The sequence below is a fragment of the Lampetra fluviatilis genome, chromosome 3 (assembly GCF_964198595.1).
Source record: "Lampetra fluviatilis chromosome 3, kcLamFluv1.1, whole genome shotgun sequence".
NCBI classification, from domain to species: domain Eukaryota; kingdom Metazoa; phylum Chordata; class Hyperoartia; order Petromyzontiformes; family Petromyzontidae; genus Lampetra; species Lampetra fluviatilis.
The window spans coordinates 25,788,197-25,814,430 of NC_136277.1; the positions used below are offsets into that span (position 1 = coordinate 25,788,197).

A 26,234-nucleotide genomic window follows, 5' to 3' on the forward strand; every position below is an offset into this window, starting at 1 on the left:
GACGAGTGTAATGAGCACACCGATATCAAACACCAAACACAGCTACCAGTCATAATCAACGTTTTTGGGTTTACCACTAAAATTGTTTGCTGGTGGTAATTCAATGCTAAATGTTATTTCAGATAAACAGATTTAGTGAATGGTATTTTGCTATGAAAAGTTTGAAATTTGCATTGATTTCTGTATTATATTCTGTTTCAATTGTCACGCATTTGGGCGGTATTGTAAAATATAACGTACTTTTTTCTTTAGCTTAGTTTATAAGTAACAGTAGGTTAGAAGACAGAATAAGATCGTCGCTGACTGCGCCAGACTGCAGTTCCATGGTTTACATCCGGGCAGCTGTGAAGTCACCAAATTCCACTCCATTGAATGGATTCTATATCGGTTTTTTTAAACATACATTTAATAAACTGTTTTATACATATTTACCAGCATTTAAGTCAATGTAACAATTGTGTCTGCATTTAAGTTCACAGTGTTGTTTGCTCACGTTCCACCCCATTGTTGTGAAAGTGCAATGGAAAAAGTGTCCACTTCTTTAATAAGCATGTACTCAAGGCCATAGTTGCAATACATTTCTTAAACTCGATACTTCAGTGGTGATAAAATATGCACCTGAAAAAAACTACTTCAATATCCGTGCATTTTTCGTCTACAAATTGTGCTCAAATGGTTCTAGTTAATTTGAGATATCTCACTACTGAAATGAGAAATTATTCAGTGCCTATCTCCAATGGTGGTTAAAAGCCAGCATTATGATGGGATAACACCTACAAATGTTTAAATATTCCGAAGTTAAAACACATACTTAGGGGTATTAATTATTGTATGTTTCTTTTTTATTTAAGTGATACAGTTAGTCAATTGTTGTTATCACCGAATCAATGTTTACAAACTTTGTTCTCAAATAAATTATTACATTCAAGCAAAAAAAAAGTTCTTAATGATTCCTAGACACACACAGCTGGATGTAAACCATCTTAATTGCCAAGATGTACATCAACAGGTGAAAGAGAATGATGGATAATAACGCGTTATGGTGTGTTGGGCCACTTCGTCAATGGGAGACCACCACCTCGATGAGGTGGTGTCCCACCTCGATCAGATGGGAGACCACCTAGAAGAAGCGTGCGAGCAAAGCACCCTGTGTGCCTCGTAGGCCTGAGGCCTAAACACATAGGCAGGGGCGCCCACACCACTCAGGTACTCGGCAAGGGGCCCGAGACAATGCCCGCCCCCTTGCAGATCACAACGTGTCGAAGAAGACGTCGACCGAGGAGATGGAGTGAAGGAATGAGCCCTTGTGCAGTTCATCTGGTGAATGATTACATTGCAGGATCGTGAGAGATGGCAACGCCTTCATCCAGCAGTGGATTGATCGTGGCTGACGATAACGGTGATGATGTAAGGCCAATACCAGCGTACTTAAATGAAACCAAAATAGATGATTGGGTAATGCAATATTATACACTCTATACGGATTCACCAGCAGGCTACTTGCTGTACTGCCACACATAGGCATACTTAATGCCTCGGCAATCTTTGTGATACACCAACTCCACTCCAAGAGGGCCACAGCAGGCATATATGTAGAGGAGTGAAATGGGGACGTGACGTCAGGTGTGCCGTTCAGTGCGATGACGTCACGTCTCCTAGAGTACTTAAGGGAGACCTCGTGACGAAAGCGGGGTCACTGTGGGAACGGGGAATGGTAGAAGGGTAGAGAGAGAACCAGGGGTAGAGGGATCAAGAGGTGAGTGAATACAAGCCGGTGGTAGCCGTAGAGGTGCTTCTCTCTCCGGTCGGTGGAGTTGGCAGAGTCCCCGATCCGACACGAGAGAGAGACCGGAGCTAGCCGGGCTGGGACCAGACAGAGCAGGGTAAAGTGTGGCGGGACTCAGTGTGGGACCCCTAACCCCTGGGAAGTTGTATACCCTGGTGTGTGTTATTGTTATATCCTTGATAAACCTTTGGCGGAAGCCTCTCAACTTACCTGCGTCTCCGAGTGCCTCCGTGGGTACTCCTCAACACATATATAAAAAAAAAATAACCGACGGCTATGCATGTTGCCGCGCTGGTTTTAAGATAATGCTACGTTTGAAATGGATTTGTATGTTGTCGTACACCTGTGCTCCGATATTAGGTCACAGTCCCTCAGCCATTCATGATAACGTACAATTTTACTTAATGTGACGCCTTTGTGTGATGTGAGCCCGCACTTAAAGTCAAGCAAGGCAGCGTAACTCTCGTAGGTGGGGTTCACATTCTGCAGGCTGGGTGCGGCACATTGAGCCACTCCCAGCCTGCAGGTAAAGAGGTCGGTATCGGTGACAGCTCTTGCCTTGAGGTCACTTGGGTGGACTGATGTGGGTCCCCAGTACTTAATCTAAGTAGCAGATCAAGATGCCATCATGGGCCATAGCCGCTGGCACCACCACACCTCGCCAGATCCCACAGCGGCTGCACAGTCGACACGCAACCTCCAAGGATTTGCCCGAACGGTATCCCACCGCCTTGGTCTAAGGACTTCCCCTTCGATTGCTGTAAATTGTGGAGAACGCGCCGATGGCCATCTCGGTAACCGTCCCTCCATCCTGCACACGTTCGACCCAGTGCAGTCTTCTATTTATTTATTTTATTGGTGTAGCGGACAAGCATGGCTGAGTGTTGATTAAAAAACAAACTTTTTAACGTATTGATACGTCTGTTACTGTATTTTCTGAACACAAAACACGGTGACAACAAGCAGAACGTTACATTTTTATTCTCACGTATCGCCGGATGTGAAACTTTGAAGACAGAAAATGTGATATTTAGGTCCAGTTCATTGTGCCAATTTATGGCATTGCAGAGACCGTGCGTAGCTCCTCCATCGAACGATCAATTGGGGCAGCAGATGAGGATACGGTCCGTGGGTTGCAACGTGGGGCCTGTGGTTGCAATTACATTTTTTCTTTTCATGTGCGCGTGAGATGGGCACAGTGCCCGCGTGTGGTCCCATTGTTTTCTGGTCAGATCGAAGCCAGGGGGCTTCCTTGTGTGGAGTTGGACGTCGGTGTGTCTGTTGTAGGTGGAGTGTAATAGCACCGGCTGGTGGACAGCAGCGGCAACTGTGGTGGACAGACAGCACACACGCCGGTGGGGGTGTGCACGGTGTGTGTTGGCAGAGAGGAGGAACTATGGCAAGGAGTCACGGAGGATCCCATCTGGAGTCCCCTGGAACCTGCTGGCAGATTCGAGAAGGGAGGCACGGTCAGGGCGGAGCCAGGCCGCGCTGGGAGCATGAAAGGAGCCGAGAGCGGGGAGCTCGAGGCCGACAGTTCTGGGAGTGGACCCGTCTCTTCGTCGCTGTCGTCTCGTCACCGTCGTCGCTAAACGTCTCCGCTAGATACATTCAGATGCTGTCTTTCCGGCAGACCTGTTCTTCACGTGGCCGAAACGTCGTGAGAATTATTTTATTGTGTTTTATTTTTATTTTATTATTTCCCTTCTGCGTGACTTTACCGAAAGAACCAAGAAGATGAATCCCTGCAGTCACGAAATCTTTAAATCTAAATTTAAGATAGCAGTTGGCCATCTCAGTCAGCACCGTCAGTGTTAGACGGTTAGTGCTGTGTACAGGCCAGGCTGGGCTACTGTGGAGAGTGTGTGGTCGAGACCGTGGAAGTTGTTAATAAAGAAGGTGCCTCCTATAAACTGACTCTGAATCGTTTACACTGCATAGGTGCTCCTGGGTGGACGATGGCAACCTCCTCGCAGTTGTACAAGTTACATGCACTGGCACACACTAAGTGTCACCAACCAGGCCCCTGGCCATCGTTCAATATGGTGTGAAAAAAGCGAATTACATTAATGCTGCTTCAAGTAGCCTCTGGTACAATGTGAATATAAGAACTCCCTATGGAGCACGTACAGGTGTAATGTTGTCCGAAGTAGTGTGCTTGCATTACAATCCTTCCTTCCCAAAATTGTATAGTGAGCGTTGCTTATATTAGAACGGTGCTTGTATGTACTGTATAAGGTGTTCGTACATCCAGCTTCTACCGAGTAAAGAAATGTTCCAGAAATGTAGTTGCCTGGAGAATACCGGTCGATCCTTGCCTAAAATGCCTCTCAGATGAGGCATGTGAGGGACTGTTTGTATTTCACCCTCTTAGCGGCACATCAGCATGCCAAATTCAGCTGGAAACTGCTAGGCACATTACTAAGTGTTCCACAGGCAATGGACCAATAATAAACAATGAAGACCATGGAAAGAGTAAATGTGATTTTAGAAATTGACTTTGTTCAGTAAAAATTACATGAAAGTATATTTTATTTTAAAAAAAACTGAAACGGTACAATTGCAGGCATAAACACATATTTATACATTAATATCATATTTCTCATGCTATACGTACAATGCACGTCAGGCTCATAGCACAGAATTTGTTTACTTCAGATGATACAGGGGTATCCAGACCACTTTAAATGAAATTCGATATGTCTGCAGTACTTCCACAAAATGCATTGTGTATTCATGTAAACTTAACAGCACCACACCTATTCAAAACATATTTCAGAGTTCCACCTTTCGCAATCACTGTTGCTCAATGTATCCGAAGCGTTAGGGAAATTCCCAGCCACATCGTTATGCTATCGAGTCTTGTGCAGTCAAATAGCTATACAATATAAAACGAATACGAAATGTACTTCACAGATTTCCATAAATAAAGCCATTAATCAGAATTTACTAATTATTTCATGAGTGTAGATATTCAACAGTTTGACTTCTGGATATGTTAGAATTCCAATAATTCCACGAAACGCCGAACATCACTATAATTATACAATCAACACTATATCAAAAAGCAAAGTTTAAATATCGTGTACATATAATACAGTTATAAAAAAACATCTCTGCAAAGTCAAACTTCAAAAGCAAGCTTAGAAGATATTAAACATTTCTCACTTGGTGAATACATATCTAAAGATCATAATCTCCTTGAATGCTATGATCTGTATATTTTTCAAAGACTAACATCTTCATCACTTGGTGAATACAATTAGATCATCTTTTTGTCAACACAGGCCTCAAACTTCAAGCGACCAGGAACAAATAACACTCAGGGTTAAAACGCTTTTTGAGTTAAGCATGGCTATTATAACAACTTGGAAGAGGAGTCAATGTGAGGGAAAACTCAAATAGAACTAGGTCAGGGAAGAGGCAGATAGAGAAGTATCGTGTCCTGTCGTGCGGTGGTTGAAAATATCTCAATGCACATAATCGCGTATTAGTTTTTTGCAGGCAATAATATTTCTCACTTGGTGAACGAATACTCATACAGCTGAATTTCTTATGAGTGGCCATTCATGGTAGGGTAGTTGTTGGTAGAGAGTTGGTAGTAGCAGTGACTTGAACATCACATTGAGAATGTATGTTATTTACTTGCTGGCTTCCAAATTCCTCCGGAATCTGAAACCATAAAAAATACGAGTTAGAACACATTAATATACATGTGTGTGTATGTTACTTCTGACAATATAGTCTTAACTAAGGTGATTTGCATACACTGTATATGTATATCCTGCAATGTCTTACCATGACAGCCACATTCCTCTCAACGGATGGTCCCTCTGTGAACGCTTCATTTCGATAGCCATTGTTTCCAAAAGGAACTTTTTCAGATTCATCTGTAGAAACACAATACAATAAAAACACTATTATTTGCATGCATATGTTGTGGGCATCATAGTGAAATATGCAATTATTGTGAAGCTACAATGTGCGCCGCTGTAAGATGACATATCCATGATGCATTAGCTCCGTCAGAACATTTTAAACAGCGAGTTCGTTTAATGTTGGCAAGTTCATAATGTTTGTTGATGACATGCAAATGAAAAAGTGTCTGCCTGCTCAAGCAAGCGTGCCGCATTTGCTCATTTATGTTGGTGAATGTCGGTGGTGGAAATTCCACAGTCCTATGGCAGGACAAGTTCCTCAATAGGACAATGAACGTTCGTTTCCAAAATGTGGTACACGTTATTTTACCTCCATAACTTCGATGGTTCGAATCCATCTCTGGATCAGAATTAAACTCATGAAACGTTTCCATTACGATTCAAGCGCTGTGCTACAGTTCAATTATATGTACGTATGGTAAACTTCTTTCGCACCATACGTAGGGAAGGACAACCAAAGGCAATGCCAATGCACGGGCTGCCATTGTGTGTGTGTGTTGTGTGTGTTGTGTGTGTTGTGTGTTGCGTGTGTGTTATGTGCGTTGTGGAGCGCATGCAAACATTACATGGATTTTCAGTTTCTTCTTCAATGGAGAAAAACACCTCCAGCGTGTGTGGAGCCAAAAAGTGAGCGCCAATGACCAGGCTTCCCAGCAGCAGGCAGAGCACAGCTGCCATCGCGATCCATCACGAGGGGAGGAGAGGGAGGAAGAAACCAGAGATGTTCATTTCAAACAATCCACACGGAAAATTAAACTCCGTCTGCCAGATTACATTTCATGTTTGGTCACGCATTTGCTTTAGTCACAACACCGACGTACACTGAACCTCTGACTGAAAAACAGATGCAAGTTTATTTTTTGCTTAAAAAGATAAATAACCTGTTCTTTCGTTATCCGAAATCTGATGAGATCGGACGCATTCCGGGTGACTTGGTCATCGAGTATTTTAATTATAGATTTGAAGTTTTGTGACTACAGGGATCCATACTCTTTGGTTCTTTCGGTAAAGTCACAACTTCACCGAAAGAACCAAAGAGTATGTTAATTATGCTTTCATTTCCGTAAGTATTACCGCTCCGTTTCAGGTCTGTGTAAAAAAAAAGAATTACCGTCTTAATTGGTTACAGCGACCGGTGGTTAGTTGAATTTTGACCACCGACATCTGGCTCATCAATTACATTACGGCTGGAATGAATGAACTGACCAGAGTGGGGGACCTTTGCTCCCCTCCCATTGTCTAGAACGGGGCTCGCCAACCTGCGTCTCCTTTAAGCACCGCGGTCTCGTATTCACATTGCAATATTTGAAGTTTTTTTTATTTTCGTCGCCGACCCCTGGTCTAGAATATAAGCAACGAGGATTGGACGTTTACTTCAAGTATCACAGGACTAGTAGCTAGTTATACCAGCGAATGTGCGTACGCGTACAACCCATTTTCCAATCCACTGCTGGATGAAGGCCTCCCCTATCGACCACATTGCACCAAACTGGTCTGTGCAGGCTGTGAAGGAGGGGAACGTCGACGACATAGATGAGTACAGTACAACAATGGGTTTTGCTGCACTGCTCTATACTGACTACATATTTTCAGTAATGTCCTGAAACAAAGGAATTCCTGTGTAACAGTAACAGGCACTTTACCACGCACACCATCCGTATTATTTAAGAAGCAGACATGTCATACATCAATACACTCCCACTGTTTGAGCACCGTGTCTCTTGCATTGCTACGCTACATAAATCAAAGTGGCTTTGTATTGCGTCTGCGTTTTGCTTAATGCAAGACGGTAGAGGCAACGGTTCAGACATGGAATGTATTTTCTCACGCCACTGATGACGTGAAGGCCACCACTGGAGGGCTGCTCTGCACAGACATCGTGGACGAGTTGAGACTTCAACACGCGTTCCCCCCACACCCACCCACCCAACTTTTGATTTTGACCTTTGGATAAACCGCGAGTCCAGTGTCGCTAACCCGTTACGCGCACGGCGCAGCCTCCGGTGCAAGACTGCGCCGTTGAATAAATTATTCTTGGCACGGGGGTGCGTTCGAGTGGCGGGGTGGGTTTATTTCGGCTTTGCCGTTGCGCTTTACCGTTGCCCAGTGTGAGCCAGAAGCTGGAGCCCAGAGCGGTCACCAGCGTCGCGCCTTCTAGCCCGAGGTGAGCCCTGCAGAGCGGCTGCAGGCGGGTGCACGCGAAGGCGGCGAGCGCCACCAGCTGGAAGAATCCGGTCAGGAGCAACGCCGCCCCGCCGTACGTGAGCACCATCAAGAAGAACAGGTTGGAGAGGAGCCAGCAGGCGAACGCGACCCTGTGGCGTTGATGGGGAAACAAGGGTAAACGCACGCTTCGTTCATCATCCGTTCAGGTCGGAGAGCCGGAAGGGTTTGTTCCCGCAACCCGGCAAACGTCCGCCGGTGTACCCAGAGCCGCAGTCCCTAGGGTACTGCGAATCTGGGCGACTGCCCCTGGCCCCGCGATTTGGGGGGGGGGGGGGGGGGGCGAGTGGCTTGCATCGACGTCACAGTGTCAGATGTTATACTTCTGGTTTAGTTTGAAGGCGTCGGGAGGCTCACACAGTGTGATTTTTGTTCCCCGATGCAGCTGAGGCTACGAGTTCACGTGTCCACTTTAAGTCTGCCAATGAGTCGGAAAATATTCAGGCTCTGGGTAAAACGATGGCGCTCGAATCAATGTTCATTCGAACATCAACATACAAAAGTCAAAGTGATTTCCCTGCTCAAACATGCAAATGAGGCGGTGGTTATCTCCCGTTTACAGTCCTGAACCAGCGGTGGAAATTCCAGGGTCCGATCGTGGAGGCAAGAGGCTTAATAGGGCGTCCACTTGTTTCATGATCTGAATCTACACCCAAATCACGATTTGAACTCGTAACATTTTTGATTGCGAACCACTCGTTGTCAAGTTCTATTTTTGACACTCTAAGACAAAGAAGTTGAAATACATTATTTTTAAACTTCTGTTGAAAAACTTCCGTTGAAAAATATTGTATTTGTTGTGTTAGCCGCTGTTTTCCTAAACAGTTACACGGTGTGAGATCTATTTTACGAGTGGCAAAATATAATAGTAGGTTTTTACCCTTTTAAACTGGTACAAAACTGACACCTTTATTCAAGGCATCATGTTTGCAATAACCACAACACAAGTAGTCAAAAAAGCTAACAAAAAGAAGCAACTCTGATAATGATATATTATTATCATTATCACACAAAGTTGCTTCTTTTTGTTTGCTTTTTTTGACTACTTGTGTTGTAGTTATTGCACACATGATGCATTGAATAAAGGTGTCAGTTTTGTACCAATTTAAAAGGGTAAAACCCTACTACTATAAGTTACACGGTGGCAACAGATTGTTGAGTTGTCACTAAACCCTGCTGTGAGCACTGAAACCCTCACCATATCCCCGACTGGGATACAATATTTAAACATGTTTTCAGAACATGTGTGTGGCGTTTTGCCTTTTGTAGAATTATTATAACTGTAAAACAGCATCAGAAATTGTATTTATACTGCATAAATCCGATGAGCTATAAAGCTTTTTTCACAGATGTCCAGTAGGGGCTGGTAAGAACGTTACAACAACAAACAAAACAAAACACGATCGTAGATACAAAAACATGGTCGTAGTGTTGTATCAAATGGATACAACATCGTTGCAATTTTCTAACCGTGTTTCAATGTACATTTTAACTAAACAAAAATCGACAATGTGTGGTTCTGAATCACACAAATTATGTTCTCAATATTTTGTCATCTGATGTACGATCCATGTTTTCACGTCAATGACGTCGAGGCACATTTATAGAAAAGAGGAACTCAGTAGAGGTGAGAAGTGAGCTTAGATTAGAAGGTGCTTCTTCAGGTCAAATTCTGATCGAAGAGGAAATGTTCTAAAAATAATTTCACCACCCAATATTTAATCAATATAATGGGTGTAACTGCCTCAGGGTACTGTTGAATGAAATATGCCGCGTTTTAATTCATACAAAGCACATCTGTACATATGTGTAAGTCTCATTGCAGTAGACTTTGGTTGATAAAAATCGATAGTTTCAGTAACATATATTTGCGTACAACATTTTTTTTCTCAATAAGCCACATACTGATGTTTTCCTACAATACAGTACCATAAATTGGGTGTGTTTTGCAGTGATTTAGTATACTGTATATCCTTTTAACTATACTTATGATGTGTCGGCAAAAATACAGCTTTGTGAGCGACTGTGCGATTGACAGATTCCAGAATAACATTATGACGCACCCTTACTGCATTGACTTGAAGGCCATGTATTATTTGACAAAGTTGTCAATGGTGAACAACGACAGGTCTCATCAACCTCAACCCTAGAATACAGTTCTAGAAATCCCTTACGCTGTTCAAGGGGGTCGTTTCTGGGAGACTCCGAAGAGCAATCCACAACAGGTATGAGTGGTAAAGGCGCAAGCCCTGCAACTGCTTGCTCGCGCACCTGCTGGCAGAAGGGCCTCCGTAAGAGAGAGCTGCCGACAGCCTCTCTCGAGCATAAATGTGTGCGCGTTAAATTTCTTTCGCACCGTACGTGGCCAACCGTGCTAATCGGAGGTTGCGAGGAAAGGACAACAAACTAAACACAAAAAGTAGTTCTTAAGAAATTAGTTTTTAAATAAATAAACGTTGTACTTTATAAATGTGGAGGCCAGCGCCCACCATAGCAATGTGGAATTTACACCACTTTCTGTAAACAGGATGTGAGGCAATCTTGATTTGAAGCTTTCGTGACTGCCGGAATCCATACTGTTTGGTTCTTTCGGTAAAGTCAAGCAGGTACAAAATAAAATAAATCACACAACTTTTGTGTTGCGCCCGAAACGTCGTGTATCTCAACAAGTGCCTACAAGAATGCTGTTAAATTGACACAAGAGACCAATGATGTAGTTTATTAAGAGCGCAAGGTGCCTGAGCGTTGTGTTGCGCCCGAAATGTCGTGATTTATTTTATTTTGCACCTGCGTGACTTTACCGAAAGAACCAAAGAGTAAGGATGTGAGGCACCACCTTAATGCTTATTTGAGCAGGAAATAACTTTGAGCATTGTGTGTGTATATACAGAACCGGCCCTAGACCTTTGGGGGCCCTAAGCAAAATTTGGTTGGAGGCCCCTTTGATGTATGATTTTTTTCACCCACTAGCTCGCAGTGACTCTAGGGGGCCCTCTGCTGGCCACGGGGCCCTTTGCAATTGCAAGTGGCTGGGCCGGCTCTGTGTATATATAAAATGTGTAAGGTCATGCAGGAGCTGTGCGTTTATACCAGAGGAAGGCGGACGCGTAGAGTCCGGCTTGCGCGTACAGGTAGACGTTTGCGCAGGTGCTCGCGCTGAGAAACGTCTCGGCGAGCTGCAGGATGGGTTTGGGCAGCCCCCTCTCCAACGCGTCGTGGTAGTCGCTGTTGATGCTTCCCGAAGCCCACTCGAATTGCTCGTTGTAGGCAATCGTCTCGTTGAGCTGGAGTTCTGGCAGGCCTGTTCGCGTCGCAAGGGGAATGGCCAAACGCAACGCGTTGCATGAGGATGAGGAGACACGTACAATTTAGACTTACATTTTTTTTTTACAAAAATAATAATAATACTGCCAGGAATGACGCCCACAGTAGCGACAAGCCTTGCAAACGAGATGCTCCATCTCAAGGGATTTTACGGGTAAAATATTGTTTTCTGAGAAAATAAAAAAAAAATCATGAAAATTGTTGATAATTATATGTGTGTAGACATTGGGGGGGGGGGGGGGCGGAGGCAGGTGCGTTAGCACATTGCACTTTCAATCCGGTGGCCTGAGTTTGAATCCCGACCCAAGCTTACAATGGAGGCAAGTGGTATCTCAACCAGTGCCGAGAAGATTGCTGCTAAATTGACACAAGAGGCCAATGATGTAGTTCATTAAGAGCGCAAGGTGCCTGAGGGTTGTAGATGATTCATATGTATTGTGCCTATCAGTATGACGGTTTGGGTACTTGTATGACGTTTCAGGTACTTAGCCATGAGAATGTACACGGCTGACTCAGGGCCGACTGTGTGTGGGCTCTTGGGTACCTTTCAGGGTGATGTTGAAGCCGTGCAGGGAAACGCCGAGGCCGATACGCGCCTTGATGGTGCTGCCATCCGCCACGCGGTACTCCGTCTGTGTCTCCACGTGACCGACCTCCCAGTGCGTCTGGAAGTTCACCACTGAGAGGGTGGCGGCGGGGGAGAGCAGAGTGGGAGCGTAAGTGCCTTCAACGCGTGTTGGTTCGGACGCAGAGTGCACGGGGGGGGGGCTGTTTGAAAAGTTCGAAATCTGGCATTGATTAAGTGTGGATAGAAACACGGATGTTACACGTGCTAATAATAGTTCCGAATGGAGTATTAGGAGCCGTCCATAAATGACGTCACGCGATTTTGGCCGATTTTTTACCCCCCCCCCTCCCCCGCTCGTCACACGGCGTCACAAAAAGTCAGACCCCCTCAAATATGACGTCACAAAGCTCTGCCCCGCCCCCCAAAACCTATTTGCATTTTGAGAATAAAACATGCTTCAAATCACTTTAAACTATTGTCATTGTAGTGCGTATTTAATGTGGCGCTGTACTCTGATGTTGTAGGAGAAAGCACGTATTAAAAAGGAGGCGTTGGAAAGCTGAAATTTAGCATGAAATTCACTTGAAAATATTCAACGTCTAACCTAAACTGCAGATGTTCAGGATATTATATTGAAATTCTCTTATAATTATAAAATATGAAAAGTAATTATAACTATTAAAAATACTTGAAACTTTGCATTAGAACGAAGCAAAATGGAGAGTACAATTATAACAATCACATATTCAATCCACAGAATGAAAAGCCCTGGTAGAATCATTAAAATCAAAATGTTTAATAACAATCATTACAATTTTTTACTAAATGTATGCTTCTCCATTCTCCCATAGAGAAGAAAAATGCTCCTTCATGGAATAAATAAAAGGTGACCTTAGTAAATTTCAATAATAAAATAGTTAATAATGAAAATTAATACAAATTTGTGTTGTTATAACAATTATATTGTTTATATTTATTTAAAGTTGCACATTTTGATGTGACGTCACATTTCTCTAACCCCCCCCCCCTCCCCCCCTCGTTACACATCGTCACAAATGTCTGACACCCCTCCCCCCCCCCTAGGTGTGTGACGTCATTTATGGACGGACCCTGACGAACTGCTGCACTTGTGTGAGTGTAGCAGTTAACGCTGCGTGCTTGGACCAAAAAAACATTTCAAGCTTCTCACTTGCAACCGTTGTTTGCCGCAGGGATATATTTAGTTTTTTTTTTAACTTAACTCGCATTTACTTTCTATCTCGTGGGCAGCAGAAGACAGTACAGTATAATCCATTGTTGTACCATACTTCTATGCCGCCCCCAGCTGCCCCATCCCCAACATATGCTCGCTCCCGCCTTCACCAACCAGCATTGGCCCGCGTGGTGAGGTATGATACTCTAAGTTTTTTTCGGTAAAGTTACGTAGGTAAAAAAAAATTAAATAAAAATTAATAAAAGTAAAATAATAATATAAGTATATATATTTTTTTATTAATTTTAATTTCATTTTTTTACCTACGTGACTTTACCGAAAAAACTAAGAGTATGAATCCTTGCAGTCACGAAAGCTTCAAATCTGGTGAGGTATGGTCAAATAACCGCACCCCACGACCCGCACGGCATGGTGTGGAGGAGCCCCTCATCCAGCAGTGGCATGGACAAAGGTCGCTGAGCCTGTGCAACGATGCCGTAGTTCACGATCACAATCGCGCGAGACAAAAAACGCGAGCCTGCTAGGAAGATTGAGAGTGTCTGTGGCGTCATGCTCACCGAGTGTGATGCATCCGATAAGGAGGCTAAGGAAGACTCTTGTGAACCAGAAAACTCTCTGAAAAAAACATAAATACATCACCCACACAATGAACCAATTGGTTATTCCAGAGTACTGTACAATACTGTCAACGTTAATGAATAAATACATTTCAGCACGCGTTCAATACATATTAAATTTATATTTAACCATTAGATTGCCAGTATATGCCGCTTGGTATTTAATGTCGCACATTTGTGTAAAAACAGCGCAGTATATTATAACATGGACAAAACTACCAGCAAGCAACACAAAGGAATTGTTCTATTTATACAGCATAAGAACATATCACAACCGATATTAATGTTTTTGTCTCTCAATGTTGTTTTTTATTTGGCAGGCAGTGATGGAAGTGCACATTTATAATTGTTCTGAGTGAGAGAGCCACCCCATACCTAAGTAGAGTATCCATACATTTTGTACATTCTTTTTTATGAAGCTATTTAAATTTCACAACTCCCAAAGTGGAAATAACTGGCAGGTTTTTGACCCTGCCCGTGACCCATCTGAGTCATGGAATTAGTGTCTCCCTGTAAGGGCAGTCGTGCTTTAATGACTATATTTGACGTTAATACATTGCTTATACTATGCACAGTGATGCAAATTAATTCAGCATTGAAAGAGTCATGATCCATGACGACAATATTAAACCCATTGGGATAGTTCGTACAAGTTCATTTACCCATGATGCTACATTAATCTGCAATGTTAAGCTATTCCCACCACCTATTGGACATTTCAAAGTTACATTAATCATCATCATCATCAACTTCAGTCGGTCATAATCAAACAGTCACCATCCTGAACAATCCTGCAATAACCAAGCCACCTGGCGTCTGCACACGACTGCATGATGCGGACGTGTTCCATCGCTTGGCTGCTACCGTAATTTTTTTTGACCATCACAGTGTGTCCCTACTCTTTGGTTCTTTCGGTAAAGTCACGTAGGTAGAAAAATAAAATACAAAAAATAATATATCACGACGTTTCGATCGCAACACAAGCGGTGGAACTGCTGGATTTTTTTTCCCGCCTGAGGACGACCGCTTGTGTTGCGATCGAAACGTCGTGATGTTATTTTTTATTAAATTTTTCTACCTACGTGACTTTACCGAAAGAATCAAAGAGTTTGGATTCCTGCAGTCACGAAAGCTTCAAATCAAGTGTGTCCCTCTTTATGCTTTTGTTAAATCAAAGTTACATCACCACTGCAACGGACTGCCTGACGGGACAATGGACTGCATATCATTAAACATGCAACGAGGGCAAACCAGCAGGCAGTAATTTAATCAACCCAATTACACAGCTTGTCTGCTTAACCTGCGTGAACCCAGTGTATGTTAATCAGACTTAGAGAGGTGGTAATTGAGAATGGAATACAATACGTCTGAGAGAACGCGCACCGTAAAAATGGAGCGATAAAATCAGAATAACATTGCCGGATCGTGAGGGGGTGGCGGCGGCTTGTGGAAGCATTCGTCTAGCACCGGATCAATCATGGCTGATGGTGAATTAGCGTTGCAACGTCAGTCGTCTTTCTCTAGGAGTCCCATGCAGCCTGGCCACACAACTCTTCGTGCATGTATCCTCACACCTCTCTGCAGTCAGTTTGCTCCCACTCTTTCCTCTCCCCCCCATGCGAGTGAGATGTATGCGTTAGGAGATGCACTTACCGCCCGCCCTCTGATGCCTGCGAGGATGGAGAGAAACCCGACAGCCAGCGCGCAGAACACCGCCACCACGATATACTGATGTATGTCCACATTGGCGGGTGTGCGCCGCGGGCCGTAGAACGGAGGGTATCCGTCAGAGTAAGTCATCTTTGCGCTGGAGTTGGGCCACGGGATGAGTCGTGACGGGAGACCTGCGAAGCAAACATTTGCCCAGACATGAATTTAGCCCCATTGTATTCATTACTCTGGATCTAAAACTCGACTCGGCTCCAAGCAGCGGTATATTCAACCCTTCAAGCGGCAATGCAACAACCACAGGACCATAGCTGGATCGACGTATGCAATGTACAACTATGAACGTACAAGACGTGTACGATTCAACGTGGCAGTGGTGGACATGTCGACTTCAAATGTTGAACGCTCCTGTTTTGTCCGTTGCGACATACCCCCAGAGAAGTAAACTGTAAAGTCCATATTTCTAGATTTGAAGCTTTCGTGACTGCAAGGATTCATATTCTTAGGTTTTTTCGGTAAAGTCACGTAGGTAAAAAATTAAAATTAATAAAAGTAAAATAAAAAAATTTTACCTACGTGACTTCACCGAAAAAAACCTAAGAATATGTAAAGTCCATAGGCAAAAGCCAAATTGCCATGGACAATCCGTTTAAGTCATATATAAGGTCAGCGATATAATAATACAACTATGGCGATTATGATGAATGGAAAATATCGAGCATTATTAAATCGATATACGAACATTCCAAAAATCTATACTCTGCTTAAAATCGTATGAAATATCGATAAGTAAATATGAATAATTAAAGTAAGACTTCGAAACGAAGATTTGTCTCGCTAGTTGTATTTTTCTTGCTCACTGTTCTAACTCAAATTTGTCTTTCGGTAAAGTCACACTTTTGTGTTGCGATCGAATAATAAAAAAAAAACTACGACGTTGCGTTATTTTTTGTTATTTCATTTGACCCTATCTACGTGACTTTACCGAAAGACCCAAAGAAAATGAATGCCTGCAGTCACGAAAGCTATAAGTCACAATGGACTTCCTTCCACCTTTTACACAACTACAGTTCAACCACTTAAACGACTACAGCAACAACAGAAACTACACTTCATTTAGACACACACACATTATCATTCATACTCACAGATATTTTTTTTTTAAATCACGATATGGTATGACTTCAAATGCTCATAAATACTCAACGCAAAGCAAAAAAAAAATTAACCTCAGATGATCGCAAAACGAATGCCGATCGATGAAAGACGATCAAAGTCTTCTAGATGGTCTAAGCAACTTCGCCACCCAGTCTGTATAACTTCACAGCAAACCGTTTAACGACTGAACGGGTATTGCTGAATACCGATATATATAGGGCGAGGTGGATCAACAAATCAGGCCACGGGGCACCTACATAAATAATGATATATTAAATCCAAGCGGATTTCCCATGCCCAATATACATGCCGGAGATGCAAATCTCGCTGACCGGTCGTTGCACATGCAAAACGAACGTGTGTTCACGCCAATCGGAAGTTTCAAAAGGAGGAGCAAAACATAATCACTCATGTGTCCGAAACGAGCGCCTCCCTCCCTCCTTCCACCTCCTCCCACCGCCGTTCAGTCGCCTGTCCATCATCATCGCCACGGTCGCACCGCAAGCGTTCGGGCGGCGTTCGTTGTTGGGACGAAAGTTTCTTGAGCGCACGTTTGCCGCTGCCTGCTCAGCATCACCCGCTCATTTGTTTTGTCTACCCCTCTCGCTCCGTTCTCTTCTCGATCTCGTTCAGGTAAAGTCGAACGGTGTCGCCTCTGGGATTGTGCTGCGTCGCTGTTGTGCGTTTCGACCAAACGAGAGCGCTTCGGAGCGGAAAACCTATGCGCAGTAGTTTATCCAGATAATCTAGTTATCCAGATAATCCAGATAATCTGGATAACTACTGCGCATAGGTTTTCCGCGGTTGTGCTGCGGTAATTGATCTCTCCCCCGATGGTGTGTCCGGGTTGTTACCGTCGTGCGTTGTTTGTTTTTACGGTGCCCGACGCTCTTTGCTCCACGTGCTGGGAGATGGTTCAGCACGTGGACCGAAACGTCGGACATCGTGGCCCCCGGACAACACGAGGGTATTACCTGAAAACGCATCAGCTGGCTTTTTTGTTGTATGCAAAGTTGTGATTTTGAGTTCAATACCGCGACTAAACTTGTAGGAAGCGCTATGAGTGTATACCTGCATACTGCATGGGCTATTCTATTAAACGACACGACGTGATCTTATGTCAAAAAGTACACATTTTGTTTGCCGGCATTATCAATTAATAATGAGGTTTAAACTTTATTTTAAACATCTGTATTCATTGCGAGAGCACAAACCGCGGTACGTGTGAATATTTCAACACTGCATAAAATCAGTACTGTTTATAAGCAAAACGTGAGATAGATAATGTGCAGACAGAATTTAATGACGCTAAATATCAGTAATTATGGTAAAGTACCGTATAAGGGGCCGTCCATAAATGACGTCACGCACTTAGGGAGGGGGGGGGTCAGACATTTGTGACGATGTGTGACGAGGGGGGGGGGGGGTGAGAAATGTGACGTCACATCAAAACGCGCAACTTTAAATACATATATACGACACGTTCTACTTAATTAAATAGACTTTTTAATAAATGTTTTCTCCTACAACATCAGAGTGCAGCGGCACATTAAATACCACTGCAATGACAATAGTTAAAAGTGATTTGAAGCACATTTTATTTTGGGGGGGGGGGGGGGGGGCAGAGCTTTGTGACGTCATATTTGAGGGGGGGTCTGACTTTTTGTGACGCCGTGTGACGAAGGGGGGGGGGGGGGTCAAAAATCGTCCAAAATCGCGTGACGTCATTTATGGACGGCCCCATAGATAATGTGCAGACAGAATTGAATGACGCAAAATCTCAGTAATTATGGTAAAGTATCGTATAACCTGAACAGGCTGTTGGGGGAAGTGCTGTTAGCGAGCACCTATGAAGGCCAGCACGGCACACGAGGGGGGTTGATGGCAAGAACCACGCCCGGCCGCCTTTGTCTCCCCAGTAGCCCAGGACCAGCTTAGATAATCGTCACTGGTGTTGGCCACGAGCGGGAATCGATCTCGCTGGGTTCATAACGCAACGCGCTACCGCTCCCCGTAGAATCTTAAACGTCTTACTATACGGCAAACCCACATTTACAATATTATGCAGAGATTAATTTCTCAGAAAATATTTTCCGGAGCCCCCCAATTCCCCCGGACCCCGCCCACCCCTCAACACCCCCTCCCCCCCAATTTGAGATTCGTCACCTTGGTGCCATAAATGTCATGTAAATGACCCAAGAATTCAATAGGTGGCGCTCTTCATAGCTGTTAAATATTTCGTCACAGAAGGGTTTTTGCCCGGCCAAAAAAAGTGCTGGGTATTTTATTTCACCTGAATTGTATGTACATTGTGCTCCATTGATACCGTTGTGCAGCAAATTACGTTCGCACATAATGTCATGATAGACACCGGGGGAAATATTAGTTTTGTGTTAAATTGCCTGCTCTTTCCTAGTTGCGGTTTATCCCAATATTTAATTATATGTACATATGTACAGCTCTTTCGTTAATTTATAAACACTTGTAGATTATTATTATTTATTATAATTACATTATTTTAAAGGGGTGTCTCAATATTATTTGCAATTATTTTATTACACGACAATGTTGTAATAAATAAGCGGACAATGTCTCCTTAACATATCTGTTGGAATAAAAAAACCCAAACATTTCATCCGCACGGTCTTCTGGGAGTGCGCTATTTCAGCAGAATTGTTTCAGGCCAAGCAAAACTCTTGACAGGCTTCAACATACAGCCTGTTATCAGCAGTAATTGCATTCAAGACAATTTCCCTCCCCTATCTTTCATTTGCCCAGTCCGCACTCACCGATTGTTTACCCCGAAGACGCGTTAGGAGCCTTTACCACCCTCCACAGATCCCATTCGCGATGCAAATTGTCAAGGCGCATTCTTTACAGCTAGCTTCCCACTATTTCAACTGCTTACGTTTACCCACCTCGGCAAAGGGCAAGTAGGCGGTGACAGAGGGTTAGCGTATTGTTGCTTGGATTTTACTGTTCGCCATAAATGTAACGCTACTCAGATTAGTAACGTCTGGCTTGAAAACACGATGACTCTTCTGCGGTATATCTATGGGACCCTTGCTATCATCTTAGTACTGGCAAAAAAAGTCCCATAGATATATTAACTGCTCGACCCGAGCTATTCATGCTTTCGTATTTGTATTGTCTTTGTGCTATCTTGATTTGAAGCTTTCGTGACTGCAGGAATCCACACTCTTTGGTTATTTCGGTAAAGTCACGTAGGTATAAAATATTTTATTTCATACCTTTTGGCGTTCTTTGGTCTAACACGTTTGAGACAAGACCACAAAGGAGGCTATCTCGGGTGTAGCACAATACATTTCTAGGACAATGCATACGTTATTATCAAAGCATATTTGTTTTCATGTTTTGCTACGCGTAAATACGACTAATACAGACTTTGATGCCTTGTGATAGGTGTCTCTTTTGGTGTTTGAACGTCTTAATGTTGCCATCATCTCACGCAGTATATACACACACCTTATCTCAAGTCTGTGACCCTTTTTATTATTTTCGTTCCTGAGCGGGCCACAAATGGGAAGGAAGTGTGCATGTTTATGCTCAGCTCTGGGTCAGCGTGCCCACGCAATCAGACAATAAGCCACGTGAGATCATGTCCTGCAATAATAAACCTAGAAAACAACAAGCGTGACAGCAACACGCCCGCAGCAGGGTTGTGAAATTGGTAAGAGTGCGTTTGGCTGGCAGTCGGTGAGTCGGGACATCTTGCATAGATTGTGCTGCACTCTGTAACTAATTAAGTTGAACATGATTAAGCGTACTGAGTGGTTTGTTTAGTGTGTACTCATTTTACTGAGTGCGGTATATGTCGAACTCTGTCATTCATCCGTCACGTCCCAAGAGGTGGATGGCTGTCATTTACGCGACTTCTATGAAATAATTTGAAAAATATTCAGCACACTTTATTTGCGGGGAGAAGGGGGGAAATCCTTACACTTTTCAAATCACATTACACTTCTACGAAAATTCCCTTCATCTTATTGACACTTGAAGGGATGATGATGATATGATGACGTGTATTAATTGTTATACATATACACTGTAACTTCTAGGTATATATTTTTTACCTATATATTTTTATGATCAAACTTTAGCCCGAGCACCTCTCTGAAGCACATCTGTTTGACAATATGCTGCATCCATAAATACATTCCTGATTTAGTTGTACGATTGATGTATTCACTTCCCTAAAGTAGATATTCCTTTACTTGTTTAAATATTCTACCTGGATAATCCCTTGGAAGGGTGTCCAGGGCGTAGTGTGTCACATCTAGGAAACATGCAATGGCACGTTTTCAAACATTTTTAAATGTACAACATACACAGAATACTACTTGTTAACATTTCAAGTATACAAATAAAAGTAATATATAGGTTTTGTTTTACTTAAGTATTAACAGTCTTGGATTAAGTACTAAAATCACGTATTTAGGTCGGCATAAATACAGAACGTTAATATCATTGCGTCATTGGACCTCCTTGGCCAGTGTCAAAATATGAGAAGAGGTTTTTTCCCTTTTTTCTGGCAACAAAACAGCGGTGTTAAAATGTTAAAACACCAAACTGAAACCTTTTGCAAGGAATCATGTCTGCATTAACCACATATACTTGCGGTGAAAATACACACGAAAAAACATGCTCTGACAGTATATGCATAGTCTTTTAAACTGATTGGTCCACACCAGAGACAGCTTTCTTTAGAGCCTAGTCTCAAACGGTGTTAGACCAGAGGACGCAAAAAGGCGAATATCATTGCTTGTCATATTAATACAAGCAAGCTTACATTATTTAAATTCTGCCTTGCACATTTAACAATGTGCAAAAATAGCGCGAACATTTATATATTGTGCACTTTTAAAATTAGTAGATGGGTCATCTACATGAAAGATTGTAAAATGGGTCATGTATATTTTGTTCAATTTGTATTCTTTTGTGAATTTGTTATATCACCCCAGGAACGAAGAAGCAGAGAGGGCCCATCATCTATACTCCCCCAGCCTGATCCAATTGTATGCAGCCAGACTTCACGATGCCTCTGCTACTGTTATTGCTTTGCTCCATGTGGCTGTCTGCAGGTGAGTCATTTACCACATTTACAGGCCACAATACCAAAAAAAAAGAATTAAGCAAAATATTAACCTCATGTGGTTTTTCGCAGATTGTCTTCCAAATTTCGAAGTGGAGCGCTACGATGGGTGGTACAACAATTTGGTGAACATTCAGTGGGGTTGTGCAGGTGAGCATTGTGTTTAAATGGCACATAGCACTTTGCTATGGAACTTTTAAGAAGAATAGGAAAACATATACTCCAGCTACATATTGACAAGTTAACTTTCCTCAATTCAACTATCTGGATAACATGACGAATATATAATACTTTTGAATAGGACTTGTATTTTTTTTATCAACATATGTATGTTTGTTTAACTTCTTCCGCACCCTACGTAAGCCAAAACTGTGTCTCTAATTGTACAACTTGCCCAATCTGGTCATCCGCCAAATGAGCACAAAAGGTACTCAAGTTTACAGCCCGAAGTCATTGCTGGAAACCTTGATACGTAACTTTTTATGACAGCCATTTTATTTATAGGACAAACAACTATTGTTCAATAACAGCGAACAATAAATGACTGGCTTCAGTCATAAAACGTTGGGAATTTACACCACTGGTCCAGTCATAGATGACCACAACCGCATTGTTATTTTAGGATGTGTACACACGTTACACAGGAGGTCGTGGGTTCGATCTCGACCCTGACGCCTGCTACATATTTGCAGATTGCATGTTCTTCCCTTGGTTGCGTGGATTTGTCTCCAGGTCCTCCGTTTTTTTCACTCTACATTTAGAAACGTGCGTTTAGTATTTGGCTGCTATAAATTTCCACTTGATGAGCCACTTCATCGAGCTATCATTTGTAGCCATATTATTTCTGAAAAAGACCCATATATCTCAGTGGGCCTTACCTGGTAAAATATGAATCGTTGAGTTTAGTTTTACTTATTTTAATTTATTCCAGTCTTATTTGAGCCTCACCCTCTGCCAACTCTCCTGAATAATGACTGATTGTATCCCTCAGCCTGCACTTGTTCTGAATTCTTTGTTGCCTACTTTCATTAGCCAGTCGGTTCATTAGGATCTTACACAGAAAATATTGATCGTACAATAATAACAATGCTTTATTTGATTTGACAATATATAAGCTCGTTCATGCAAATTGCTGCAAGAATTGGTAACTGCTGCGACTAATAATAATGCTGCAGAATTAGTAACGCGCACAGTTTTTCGCACAAATGTGTCGAAGCGTCATTCAGTGGCCTTTTCTAAGAGTTTATGATTCACTCACATCAATATCTGAGCACTGAAACGACCGTCGTCTTTGCATCGCGTTCCCTGCCCCTGCGCCATCTGCCCGTAGGGAGCAAGCTGCTACGCCTGGCTCCGGCATCGTTTGCCGATGGCGTCTACCAGATGTGGGACGAGCCCACGGTGCCCAACGCGCGTCGCTTGAGCAGCAGCGTCATGCGGGGAGATAGCGGCCTTCCCTCGGCCCTCAACCGCACCGTGCTGGCCGTCTTCTTCGGTAGAAATGCCCTGTTCGCATTGGTCACGCAAATACCTTTATCTTCTTTTTGGTTCTTTCGGTAAAGTCACGTAGGAGGGGAAAAAATAAAAAATAAATAAATACATGGATAAAACCTATAAAATAATTCTCACGACGTTTCGTCCACAACGCAAGCAGCCGTCCTCAGGTGAAGAAGAGGTCTGTCGGAAAGACAGTGTTTGACAGTGTCGGAAAGACAGTGTCTGACACTGCAGTCACGAAAGCTTTAAATCGTACCTTTATCTTCTTGCACTGGGATAGCTTTCTGATGCGTCTTTTGGATTGCACTGCGTGTTTGTTGTTCAGCATGATGTCCGATGTTTTGCTCCACTTGCAGTGAGCCCTCGTCAGAAACTGAAACATCTATGGAATTCAGCTGTTATCTGGAAAGATTGTGTTTCATGTACACAACTTATTTTATGGGGTGGAGCAGTGCTATGAGCCCACATCTTCATCAATCTGCCACTAATCAGCAGGTTGAAGAACGGTCAAACAACATCCTTTACTGATATGTCACGTAGAGGTCTTTATCCTGCCTTGAATTGACTATTTTATGGAAAAGCTAATTTCAGATATAAATTTGGTATTATCCAGGTTGCTTTCACACCCAAGGGGATAATAAGAATAAAGCCAATTATTTGAAACTTCTAATATATCTTTACAGCGCACTGTGGCATGCGTTCATTATCCTAACAAATCACACACTTTTAAGTCGTTTTTTTCCCACAATGCAATAATATAGAATATTCCTTGTGGTCCCCCCCCCCCATTTTATTACAATCGGGCTGTCAATATAATTTAATCAGATGAAGATTACATTTGTAAATCTCGCAGACCATTGCATCCCATGTGTTAGAGACTGCCTGCTGGAGAGTATGGTTTTAGGAGTCTACTCCGGAAAAGATTCATCAAGTGGCCTCCTCATCCTTCAGACAGCAGAGGTCGAACTTTGCCCCTCGACTCTTCACTGAGATCGTCGCACCACAGTCTAAACAATATATTTTTCATTCTCAAAAATGAGATGAAGCCAAATAAAGCGATCAGGCAGAGACATTGTTACACTGGAAACTCCATTTTTAATCACGGGTGACACTTACATTGAAGACGTTTTGAAATATTGCCTGAGACGTTCTCATATATATATATTCCTCTTCAGGATAGTGGTATTAACGAGCGTGTTCAGTTTTTGTTATTCATAGCATGTGTAGCATTTACAATATAATGATTAAATTTTAGTTTGTACATAGGTATGATCATTTAAACATTATTAAAATACTGAATAACGAGAGCAAAAACATTCTGTTTATCATGGTACGTTTACCTGGTCACAGGTCAGCAAATATTGAATGAGATCATGAACACTAAACATCAAGGCTGCCCCGCCGAGTTTGTCAATATCAGAATCCCATCGAACGACTCGGCATTCTCAAATGGCGTCTACAAAGTCCTGCCGTTCCAGCGCAGCCACTGGGACGAGGATACGGGGTCGTCTCCAAACAACCCCAGAACGCCGGTAAGATGCTTATAAAACAAGTAGCGACACATCGATCTGTGAGATTCATATTGAGTCCTGGGCTCACGACCGTGTACTTGAGAAATGGCACGTTTTAAACAACGTGTGTGTAAACGATGTGTAATAATAATTGTTTAATTTTTACAAAGCGTCATTCGTGTAAATTGCATCAAACAGTTGCGGAACATTGCGAGCCCCATATTGACATCCAAGAAGAGTTTAGAAAACTACAAGGAAACAGAACAACCCAAGATCAAGGATACAGGGTGAACGTAACATCGATCTATAACAATGAACTCGGCAGGGGGACAGCAAATGGCACGACATGCTGGTGTTATAATTAAGCCAAGGGAGTTAACGAAAGTGTACAGATACCGAAAAGAATGGGAAACCAAACACACAAGGCCGTAAATATGAGACGCTTTTTTTTAAATCGACTTTTCAACCGTGCATTGTGCCAGACCATTCAATTACCGGGAATGCGAATTATTAAAATCCAAGTGATTAGCCCAGAGAAATATTCTTTCGTGTGAAATAGGCAATACTGAGACCTAGAGGATGTTTCGTGAAATTAAGAGAGCTTTGACAGAAACACACGTCACTAGTCAGGGTGATGACCGATGGTCAAGAATAATAACGGAGTTGCAGCCAAGGAGTGGAACGCATCCGACGGGACTCTCCGTTGCAGAGATGGAGCAATAAAATGTGCTCTTGCGTAGCCACGAGGTGGATTACGACATCACAAGATTGTGGGAGGTTGACGGCGGCTTGGGGAGCCCTTCATCCAACAGTCGACTGAACATGAGTGATGATGATTTATAACAACAAAAAACATGTTTGCTGATGAATATTTGTGATTTACGTTTGTTTTCTAGTCAAATATGGTGACGGCTTGGATTGATGGAAACTCGATATACGGATCCTCGCAGACTGCTTGCAATGCACATCGCAAGTTTGCGAAGGGAATGTTGAAAACCAGCAGCAATGGGTTTCTTGCGCCCCTTGCAGAAGACTCATCCACATTGATCAATATTCGCTCTCCGTCTCACGAGTTTGGCAACATTGGGCCTCAGACTCAATATGGTGAGTGCAACAGTTCCGTTTACGAGGACACATTGATAAAAATGCATTTTTTTGTTATAATAACCTGAGTTAAATAATTTGCATATTTGTATAGTCATTGCATAGTTGTATTGCCACATTAAACTACAGAATATATCCACCTTACTTTAATGGAGCACACTGTTTAAATATTGTTTAAAGGGCACCGCGGTGGTGAGATGTTAACTCCTTCACCTGGTATGCAGGAAGTCGTGGGTTCGATCCCAACCCTGACGCTTCTATATTTGGAGTTTGTATGTTCTCCCCATAGTCGCATGGATTTTCCCCTGGTTTAGAGTATTTGGCTGCTATACATTTCCACGTGATAATCCACTTAATTGAGCTATCATTTGTTCACCAGGTCGCTTCTGAAAGAGAGCAAAATATCTCAGTGGGCCTTACCTGGTAAACTAAAAAATTAACCCGTAAAAACAAAGTTTTTCACTATAAATACTTTATATGCGTGGCATCGGTTTTATTTTATTATTCATTTCTG

The 26,234-nt window shown here is 42.8% G+C and overlaps 3 protein-coding genes across 3 annotated transcripts in view; 2 read left to right on the forward strand and 1 right to left on the reverse strand.

The window, feature by feature from the left end:
* The window catches only part of LOC144950132 (dual oxidase 1-like), a 46,814-nt gene extending 45,522 nt beyond the window's left edge, over positions 1 to 1,292 (forward strand). Inside the window, exon 34 of the mRNA XM_078880197.1 lies at positions 1,249 to 1,292. Within this exon, the coding sequence (XP_078736323.1) occupies positions 1,249 to 1,292 (44 nt within the window). The remainder of the gene's footprint in view (positions 1 to 1,248) is intronic.
* Positions 1,293 to 5,353: 4,061 nt separating this feature from the next.
* Positions 5,354 to 16,653, reverse strand: LOC144949540 (dual oxidase maturation factor 2-like). Its single transcript, XM_078879468.1, has 9 exons — positions 16,567 to 16,653; positions 15,323 to 15,513; positions 13,610 to 13,667; positions 11,816 to 11,950; positions 11,038 to 11,248; positions 7,822 to 8,039; positions 6,291 to 6,395; positions 5,585 to 5,676; positions 5,354 to 5,458 (listed from the first exon to the last, which is right to left on the reverse strand). The coding sequence occupies exons 2-9, from the start codon at positions 15,467 to 15,469 to the stop codon at positions 5,354 to 5,356; spliced, it is 1,071 nt and encodes a 356-aa protein (XP_078735594.1). The 5' UTR covers positions 15,470 to 15,513; positions 16,567 to 16,653.
* A 348-nt stretch (positions 16,654 to 17,001) lies between these two features.
* The window catches only part of LOC144949549 (dual oxidase 1-like), a 41,853-nt gene continuing 32,620 nt past the window's right edge, over positions 17,002 to 26,234 (forward strand). Inside the window, exons 1-6 of the mRNA XM_078879479.1 lie at positions 17,002 to 17,128; positions 21,478 to 21,597; positions 21,681 to 21,758; positions 22,939 to 23,103; positions 24,456 to 24,637; positions 25,513 to 25,720. Of these exons, the coding sequence (XP_078735605.1) occupies positions 21,534 to 21,597; positions 21,681 to 21,758; positions 22,939 to 23,103; positions 24,456 to 24,637; positions 25,513 to 25,720 (697 nt within the window). The 5' untranslated portion in view covers positions 17,002 to 17,128; positions 21,478 to 21,533. The remainder of the gene's footprint in view (positions 17,129 to 21,477; positions 21,598 to 21,680; positions 21,759 to 22,938; positions 23,104 to 24,455; positions 24,638 to 25,512; positions 25,721 to 26,234) is intronic.